Consider the following 9,938-nt stretch of genomic DNA (forward strand, 5'->3'; position numbering starts at 1 on the left):
GACCTCCTTCTGCACTGTAGGGATTCTATGATTCTATGAAATCAGCTGTGATCTCAGCGAATACACTCAATGGGCCGATTCTGTTCACTGAAATCCTTGTGTGGCGGGGAATGTTAGTTGGGGAGTGACAATGGCCAAAGTTAGTCGCGCATTTTTTTCTAATTATTTTAATTATTGCTGTGTGGGTGTAATGTTCCCCGTTGGGTTGTTAATCACTGCCACACCTGGCTCACGCCATGCAGTCACATTTAACAAATCAACCGTGAGATTGGCTTCCTTGGAGCGCCTGGGAGAAAGATAACAAATGATTCAGGAAAAGAACTGAACAGCAACTGGTGTTAATTGACAGTGAAACACACAGGAGAACAAACGTCTGAAATGGATTCCAAGGCAGTCAATTTAGTCGGGGGTTTAGCTGGAACGCAGCGAGATTAATGCCTCCACTTCGGATTTCTGTGTACACAGCGTACATTTGACTTCTCTCTGCCATTCAGCATCTCAGTTTTCCACTGAGGAATGTTGGCAGTGTTTCTGTACTTTAATTAATGTTAATGTTTTTATAGAGTCCGGCAGGGGAAGAAGGATTTATTTAAACTGTGCGAAGGTAAATCACATAAAGTGCGGCTATTTGAGAAGCGAGGGATGAGAAAATGTGACTTCAGAGTTGGTTTTGAAGCAGTGTTGCATTTGGGATTTGTTTTCCACTGCCCTGGATTGAGTATTGTTGGAATGACAGAGGGGTTGTCTCTCCAACTTGTCTCTACATTAGTGAGCGCCCAGCTGTTCCTGCGCATATCTTTATAATCAGTCTATTTTCCACCTTCGGAAATGTGCTTGCAGCCAACTCTGGTTGCTCGCAACCCCCTCTGTCACAAATTTGTTTTCTCATGCAGGTGTACAAACAACAAAGAACAGTACAGCACAGGAATAGGCCCTTCAGCCCATCAAGGCTGTGCTGACACAGATGCCTCTCTAATCTAATATTTTCTTGCCTCTATGAGGCCCATATTTCTCCATTCCCTATTCATTTGGATATCTATCCAAATGCTTCTTGAACATTGCTACAGAATGTTGTACATAGAATTCCAGGCAATTGGGACTAGTTTAATGGTAAAAAGAGGGTGCCATGGACAAGTTGTCATAGAGGTTTACAGCTTTGAAACAGGCCCTATGGCCCAACTTGTCCATGCTGACCTTTTGTTGTACCCCTAAGCTAATCCCAATTGCCCGCATTTGGCCCATATCCCTCTATACCCATCGTACCCATGTAACTGTCTCAATGCTTTTTAAAAAACAAAATTGTACCCGCCTCTACTACTACCTCTGGCAGCTTGTTCCAGACACTCACCACCCTCTGTGTGAAAAAGTTGCCTCTCTGGACACCTTTATATCTCTCCCCTCTCACCTTAAACCTGTGCCCTCTAGTTTTAGACTCCCCTACCTTTGGGAAAAGATGTTGACTATCTCGCTGATCTTTGCCCCTCATTATTTTGTAGATCTCTATAAGATCACCCCTCAGCCTCCTACGCTCCAGAGAAAAAAGTCCCAGTCTATCCAGCCTCTCCTTATAACTCAAACCATCAAGTCCCGGTAGCATCCTAGTAAATCTTTACTGCACTCTTTCTAGTTTAATAATATACTTTCTATAATAGGGTGAACAGAACTGTGTACAGTTCTGGGTCACCCAATTATAGGGCTTTGGGGCCTGTTTCCATGCTGTAAACTCCACAAGGAGGGGCATTTCTCACAACACATGCAATGTAGTTGTTTGTTTCATAGAACATAGAACATAGAACATTACAGCGCAGAACAGGCCCTTCGGCCCACGATGTTGCGCCGACCAGTTAAAAAAAAACAACAACAATGACCCACTAACCTAAACCAATCCCTTTTCGTCCATAAACCTGTCCACAGACCTCTTAAACGCCCCCAAACTAGGCGCATTTACAACTGCAGCAGGCAGGGCATTCCAATCCCTCACCACCCTCTGGGTAAAGAACCTACCCCTGACATCTGTCCTATAACTACCCCCCCTTAATTTAAAGCCATTCCACGCACAATCCCTCACCAATGTGCACATTGACCTCGTGTGATCATAAATAAGTTTAAAAACTCTGAACATCCAGGTTCCTTGGTTTGCAAAGTATTAACTGCTGGGCAATGCCTGTCTCCGAGCAGTAAACCCGGCTGTAAAGTTGAAAATAAAACCAGAGGAAAGTTTTGAAAAGCCACAGAACAATAAAAGCCTGGGTCTGGAGCTGCGTAACGTTGTGAAGGGATTCATGTCAGCTCGTTGCTTCACAGGGCCTGAATGGACTCACATTCTGTTCACCTGGACGCTTGGAGGTGGTCTGAAGATTTATGTCAATGGGACATTCAGCACCAACGACACTTACGGGAAGCTGGCCCCGGATTATGAAAGTCAGTACACGAACCAGGTGCATTTCACCAAGAACCAGCAGCCCTACGATCAGTACGTGACAGGATCCTTCGATGAGTTTGTGATTTGGGACCGTGAGCTCACGCCACACGAGGTCCAGCTGTATTACAATGCCACCACAGGTAAACCTACATTTATATAGCGCCTGTCACCACCTCAGGATTTCTCAAAGACTTGCGCCCACTGCATTACAGCACGGTGGCACAGTGGTTAGCGCTGCTGCCTCACAGCGCCAGGGACCTGGGCTCAATTCTGGCCTCAGGTCACTGTCTGTGTGGAGTTTGCATGTTCTCCCCGTGTCTGCGTGGGTTTCCTCCGGGTGCTCCGGTTTCCTCCCACAGTCCAAAGCTGTGCGAGTTAGATGGGTTGGCCATCTAAGGGATGGCCAATGGATTGGCTAAATTGCCCCTTAGTGTTCCCAGATGTGTAGATTGTGGGGGAATGCAAAACTAGAGATCATAGTTTGAGAATAAGAGGTAAACCTTTTAGAACTGAGATGAGGAGACATTTCTTCACTATCTGGCGAATGTGTGGAATTCACTACCACAGGAAGCAAATGTGATCAAAATACTGTGTGAATTCAAGAAGAAATTAGATTTAGTTCTTGGGACTAAAGGATCAAAGGATATTTGGCGGGGGGGGAAGGGGGGATCAGGATATCAAATTTGATAATCAGCCACGATCGAAATGAATGACAGAGCGGGCTCGCAGGACTAAATGGCTGACTCTTGCTTCTAGTTTCTATGTTTGTATTAGCAGGGTAAAGATGTGAGGTTACAGGGACAGGGCCTGGGTAAGATTCTCTGTCAGAGAGTCGGTACAGACTCGATGGGCTGAATGGCCTCCTCCTCCACTGCAGGGATTCTACGATTACATCACCGAAATGCTCTGTGACAGCAGGTGGTCGTATGAGGTGGTATCTCAATGAAAATGTTTTTTGACTAAAAGTGTTCTTCCCTGATGCAGATTGTGGCTTTTTATTCACCATTTTAGCTGCTGGAAGTGTCCAGAAAATGATGAGTAATAAAACGTTCAAAGAGATAATGGCAAAGCATGAGCGAATGTGCCTGTGCTCTCTCCCCAGGTGTCCCTCTTTGTACAACTGGGAGAGTGTCCATGTCACCCCCGGAGGAGCTGGATTCGAGCTTCACAACGACAGATCCATCAGTAAGTTTCCAACGCCAGGATTTCTGTTCTTCCCTGAACTGTTTCCGAGGTCAGATTGGGAGCATTTGAGTGAAGTGTTGGTGGTACAATCACATCAAAATGTTCTCCGTTCTTTCCAGCTGTCTACAAAGAGTTATTCCCCCGACACAGTCAGTCCCAAAGAGGGAACAGAGACATTTCAGTATCCCGTCACGACGGATGATTTCCTCGAATCGTCTTTAGACCTTCCCAATGAAACTCTGCAACACCAAACTGCATCCAACCTGACCAAGGTAAGGCTCTTTTGCTCATTAATAATCGCACAGTTTGTGGTGACATCTGTACCCAGCTTCTTGATGAAAGCAAAGATTCATAGAAACATAATGTGGCACTGTCACAATGAAAGATACTAGAAGCAGCAGTCGGCCATTTGGCCCTTTGAGACTGCTCCACCATTCATTTTGATCACGCTGATCATCGAATTCAATATCCTGATTCCTCTCTTCTCCCCATATCCCTTAATTCCCAAGTGCTACATAGAGTCATAGGTCAGAGAGTCATAGGGGTTTACAGCATGGAAACGGGCCATTCGGCCCAACCTGTCCATGCCACCCTTTTTTTAAACCCTAAGCTAGGCCCAATTGCCCACATTTGGCCCATATCCTCCACACCCATCTTACCCATGTAACTGTCTAAATGCTTTCTAAAAGACAAAATTGTACCCACCTCTACTACTACCTCTGGCAGCTTGTTCCAGACACTCACCACCCTCTGTGTGAAAAAATTGCTCCTCTGGATCCTTTTATATATCTCCCCTCTTAAACCTATGCCCCCTAGTTTTAGACTCCCCTACCTTTGGGTGAAGATATTGACTATCCACTGATCTGTGCCCCTCATTATTTTATAGATCACTATAAGAACACCCCTCAGCCTCCTACGCTCCAGGGAAAAAAATCCCAGTCTATTCAGCCTCTCCTTATAACTCAAACCTTCAAGTCCTGGTAACATCCTAGTAAATCTTTTCTGCACTCTTTCTAGTTTAATAATATCCTTTCTATAATAGGGTGACCAGAACTGTACACAGTATTCCAAGTGTGGCCTTTCTAATGTCTTGTACAAGTTCAGCAAGACATCCCAACTCCTGTATTCAATGTTCAGACCGAAGAAACCTTGGATTCTTCACCACTCTGTCCACCTGTGACTTCATTTTAAAGGAGCTATGAACATGTACCCCTCGATCTCTTTGTTCTGTAACTATCCCCAAAGCCCTACCCTTAACTGAGTAAGTCCTGCCTTGGTTCAATCTACCAAAATGCATCACCTCGCATTTATCTAAATTAAACTCCATCTGCCATTCGTCAGCCCACTGGCCCAATTGATCAAGATCCCGTTGCAATTGGAGATAACTTTCTTCACTGTTCACTATGCCACCAATCTTGGTGTCATCGGCAAACTTACTAACCATGTCTCCTAAACTCTCATCCAAATCATTACTATAAATGACAAATAACAGTGGGCCCAGCACTGATCCCTGAGGCACACCGCTGGTCACAGGCCTCCAGTTTGAAAAACAACCCTCTACAACCAACCTTCTGTCATCAAGCCAATTTTGTATCCATTTAGCTATCTCACCCTAGGTCCTGTGAAATTTAACCTTATGCAACAACCTACCATGCGTTACCTTGTCAAAGGCCTTGCTAAAGTCCATGAAGACAACATCAACTGCACTGCCCTCATCTACCTTCTTGGTTACCCCTTCAGAAAACTCAGTTAAATTTGTGAGACATGATTTTCCACTCACAAAGCCATGCTGACTGTCCCTAATCAGTCCTTGTGTCTCTAAATGCCTGTAGATCCTGTCTCTCAAAATATCTTCCAACAATTTACTCACCATAGATGTGAGGCTCACTGGTATATAGTTCCCAGGCTTTTCCCTGCAGCCCTTTTTAAACAAAGGCACAACATTTGCCACTCTCCAATCTTCAGGCATCTCACCCGTGACTATCGATGATTCAAATATCTCGGCTAGGGGACCCGCAATTTCCTCCCTAGCCTCCCACAATGTCCTGGGATACACTTCATCAGGTCCCGGGGATTTATCTACCTTGATGCGCTTTAAGACTTCCAGCATCTCCTTCTCTGTAGTACGTACATTCCTCAAGACATCACTATTTATTTCCCCAGTTCCCTAACATCCATGTTTTTCTCAACAGTAAATACTGATGAGAAATATTCATTTAGGATCTCACCCATCTCTTGTGATCTGCACATAGATGACCTTGTTGATCCTTAAGAGGCCGTACTCTCTCCCTTGTTACTCTTTTGCCCTTTATGTATTTGTAGAAGCTCTTTGGATTCTCCTTTGCCTTATCTGCCAAAACAATTTTGTCTCCCCTTTTTGCCCTCCTGATTTCTCTCTTAACTCTACTCCTACACCCCCCCTATACACCCAGCTGCCTATACATGTCATGTGCCTCTTTCTTCTTCTTGACCAGGACCTCAATATCCCGAGTCATCCAGTGTTCCCTACTTCTGCCAGCCTTGCCCTTCACTCTAAGAGGAATGTGTTTACCCTGAACCCTGTAAGGGCACACTTTTGAAAATGTGCCCTTACCAGATGTCTCTTTGCCTTCCCACAGACTCCCCCAATTAACTTTTGAAAGTTCCTGCCTGATACCATCAAAATTGACCTTGCCTCAATTTAGAATTTTAACTTTTGGGCCAGACCTATCATTCTCCATAGCTATCTTAAAACCAATAGAATTATGGTCACTGGTCCAAAGTGATCCCTCACTGACACTTCTGTCACCTGCCCTTCCTTATTCCCCAAGAAGAGGTCAATTTTTGCCCCCTCTCTAGTCGGGACATCCACATACTGAATAAGAAATTCCTCCTGAATACACTCAACAAATTTCTCTCCATCCAACCCTCTAATACTATGGCTGTCCCAGTCAATGTTGGGAATGTTAAAATCTCTGACTATTACCCCCCTATTTTTCTCGGAGCTATCTGTAATCTCCTTACATATTTACTCCTCAATTTCGCTTGACTATTTGGGAGCCTATAGTACAATCCTATCAAAGTGATTTCCCCTTTCTTATTTCTCAGTTCTACCCATATAGACTCAGTGGCCGAACCCTCGGATATCTCCCCTCTCAGTACAGCCGTGATGCTTTCCCTAATCAAACTGCAACTCTCCCTCCTCTTTTACCTCCTGTTCTATCTTTCCTGTAGCATCTGTACCCTGGAACATTGAGCTGCCAGTCCTGTCCTTCCCTTAGCCATGTTTCAGTAATTGCTATAATATCCCAGTCCCACTGCAGCAACAGCAATAACTTGCATTTATATAGTGTCTTTAGCATTGTAAACAATCCCGAGGTGCTTTACTGGAGTTCAGGGTCAAGTCTTATTTGATAATGCTCCAGTAAAGCACCCCGGGATAGTTTACAATGCTAAAGACACTATATAAATGCAAGGTATTGCTGTTGCTGCAGTGTGTTGGTATATTCTAAGGTAACATAGTGTTATTGTCACTGGATCCAGAGACCCCAGGCAAGACTCGGGTTCAAATCCCACCATGGCAGATGGTGAAATTTGAATTCAATAAAAATTTGGAATTAAGAATCTACTGATGACCATGAAACTATTGTCGATTGTTATAAAAACCCATCTGCTTCACTAATGTCCTTTAGGGAAGGAAATCTGCCGTTCTTACCCGGTCTGGCCTACATGTGACTCCAGATCCGCAGTATCTGAAATGGAGAGCGATTAGGGATGGGCAATAAATGCTGACCCAGCCAGCGATACCCACATACCCATGAATGAATAACTTGACTCTTGTGGAGTCAAGTCTTTAACGTTCCCCTAGTGTCACAGCCAGTCTACTGTCACCACCACCTGCAGATGTTGTGCTGGGAAGAGTCCAACACAGTGCATGACACAGTAAGAAGTCTTACAACATCAGGTTAAAGTCCAATATTTGGTAGCAAACATCCTTGGCAATGGTGGTAATATCTAACTGAATTGCTTTGTTGTTCTTCTAGAACTTTCTCCAGACAGTTGGTGAAGTTCTGGCCTTGCCTAGTTGGAGTGGGACAGCTGAGGTAGGTATGGTTTTGGTGTCTGGTGGTGGGATGGTTGCTCAGGGGTTTGAAACAGTGCCTCTTACACTTCCCTCCAGGGATTAACATCTGGGCTGATGCGGTTTGGGGGATTTGTGACATTTGTCAAAGATTGGAGAATAGCATTGGGATCCAAAAATCCATGTTTAAATCTTTGGAGAATGAGACACTGCACTAAAGGCAGAATTTAAATTTCTATAATGTCTTTCACCATCTGTGAGCTCTGAGGAGACACTGGAGCTGTTGGGGTTATTTTCCTTGGGACAAAGAAGGCTGAGGGCTGACTTGATAAAGATCTACAAGATTAGCAGGGGGAGAGCTAGAATGGACAGGATAACATTGTTTTTCTTGATGGAGAATTCTAGAACCAGGGGACATAGATTCAGGATAAGTGGCAGTAGGCGTAGAGGGGGAACTTTTTTACGCAGAGGGTGGTGGGTGTCTGGAATTCACTGCACAGGCAGAGACCCTAAACTCTTTTACAAAGTACAGCAGCGCAGTGGTTAGCACTGCTGCCTCACAGCGCCAGGGACCCTGGTTCAATTTTGATCTTGGGTGACTGTCTGTGTGGAGTCTGCACATTCTCTCCATGTCTCCCTGGGTTTCCTCCGGGTTTCCCCCATAGTCCGAAAGATGTGCTGGTTAGGTGGATTGGCCAAAGTTAATGTAAGCTATAGTTTACAGAGTAAATATGTGGGGTTATGGGGATAGGGCGAAGGTGGAGTTGTTGTCGTGCATGATGGGCTCGATGGGCTGAATGGCCTCTGGTGAGGATTCTATGGTTTTAAGTATTTGGATTTACAGCTTAAGCTTTGGAAGCTGCAGGGTTGTGGGCTGGGTGCAGCAAGGTGGGATTAGGAAGGAAGCTTTCCACTTCTGTGGCGAGTGTGATCGGAAAATCCCAGTCAAAGATTCAGAGAAGGTCAGCAATTGTTCAAGAGTCACCGGAGACCAACAAATAAACCAAACTCCTGGTTTGTTCTCCATTAAAACATATTCTTATGAAAAAGGAAGTTGGGATTTTTTAAAATCCATGAATTCAAAGGAAAGTTGTTTGTTTGATTGGGTGCAGTTTGGAATGTACAAATCTACTCTCTGTACACGGGAGTGTACACACGAGGACCCACAGGGGATTCTGAGGAACAGTCTCCCTGATTCTGGTTTCGAAGACAAGTCGCTGTAAACTGCAGAGACTCTTCAGCACAGAGGAAGGCCAGTTGGCCCATCTTGTCCATACTAGCTCAAAGACACTCAGGTGTCCTTTCTAATCCCACCATGCTGCCCTCGGCCCATAGGATCGCCTGGAGCTCTTCAGCCGAGCGTCAGTCCGACTCAATCACCACCTCACTGGATCTCCAGCCCAATACTTCATTTAACTGTAGTTATTTCCATTATTGATTGTTTCTCGCTCAGTGTTACAGTTTTAATTCCAATGTGGTTCTAGTTGTTTGAACCTCAGTGTGGGGCAAGTGCAGCATTTTGAATCTTTCTTTTCTTCCTCTCCCCCAGTCTGCGAAGGTGGTGAGTGGATTGATCGGAATGGTCGACAAGGTCATGACTCACGTGGGAAGCAACCTGGAAGGAAACCCCAGCTCCGCCGTCAGCATCGAGGGAAGCTCCCCCGTGGCCGGTGGGTGTTCTAGCGTCTCGTTCCACCCACCTTCCTCTTGTCTACTCTTCTCCTGATGAATGGGCAGGGCTAGAGACTCACGCAGACACACGCAGACTCACGCAGACACACGCAGACACACGCAGACACACACAGACTCACGCAGACACACGCAGACTCACGCAGACACACGCAGACTCACGCAGACACACGCAGACACACGCAGACACACGCAGACACACGCAGACACACACAGACTCACGCAGACACACGCAGACTCACGCAGACACACGCAGACACACGCAGACACACGCAGACACACACAGACTCACGCAGACACACGCAGACTCACGCAGACACACGCAGACTCACGCAGACACACGCAGACACACACAGACTCACGCAGACACACGCAGACTCACGCAGACACACGCAGACTCACGCAGACACACGCAGACACACGCAGACTCACGCAGACTCACGCAGACACACGCAGACACACGCAGACACACGCAGACACACACAGACTCACGCAGACACACGCAGACTCACGCAGACACACGCAGACTCACGCAGACACACGCAGACACACGCAGACTCACGCAGACACACGCAGACTCAC

At 45.8% G+C, this 9,938-nt stretch overlaps 1 protein-coding gene across 1 annotated transcript in view; it reads left to right on the forward strand.

Annotated features, from left to right (window-relative positions):
- Window positions 1-9,938, forward strand: part of adgrd1 (adhesion G protein-coupled receptor D1) — a 273,919-nt gene that overhangs the window by 37,667 nt on the left and 226,314 nt on the right. The window contains exons 7-11 of the mRNA XM_080208783.1: window positions 2,305-2,562; window positions 3,525-3,607; window positions 3,727-3,879; window positions 7,630-7,689; window positions 9,217-9,337. Of these exons, the coding sequence (XP_080064909.1) occupies window positions 2,305-2,562; window positions 3,525-3,607; window positions 3,727-3,879; window positions 7,630-7,689; window positions 9,217-9,337 (675 nt within the window). The remainder of the gene's footprint in view (window positions 1-2,304; window positions 2,563-3,524; window positions 3,608-3,726; window positions 3,880-7,629; window positions 7,690-9,216; window positions 9,338-9,938) is intronic.

Source organism: Carcharhinus amblyrhynchos, chromosome 20, assembly GCF_965287045.1.
Source record: "Carcharhinus amblyrhynchos chromosome 20, sCarAmb.v2.hapA, whole genome shotgun sequence".
NCBI classification, from domain to species: domain Eukaryota; kingdom Metazoa; phylum Chordata; class Chondrichthyes; order Carcharhiniformes; family Carcharhinidae; genus Carcharhinus; species Carcharhinus amblyrhynchos.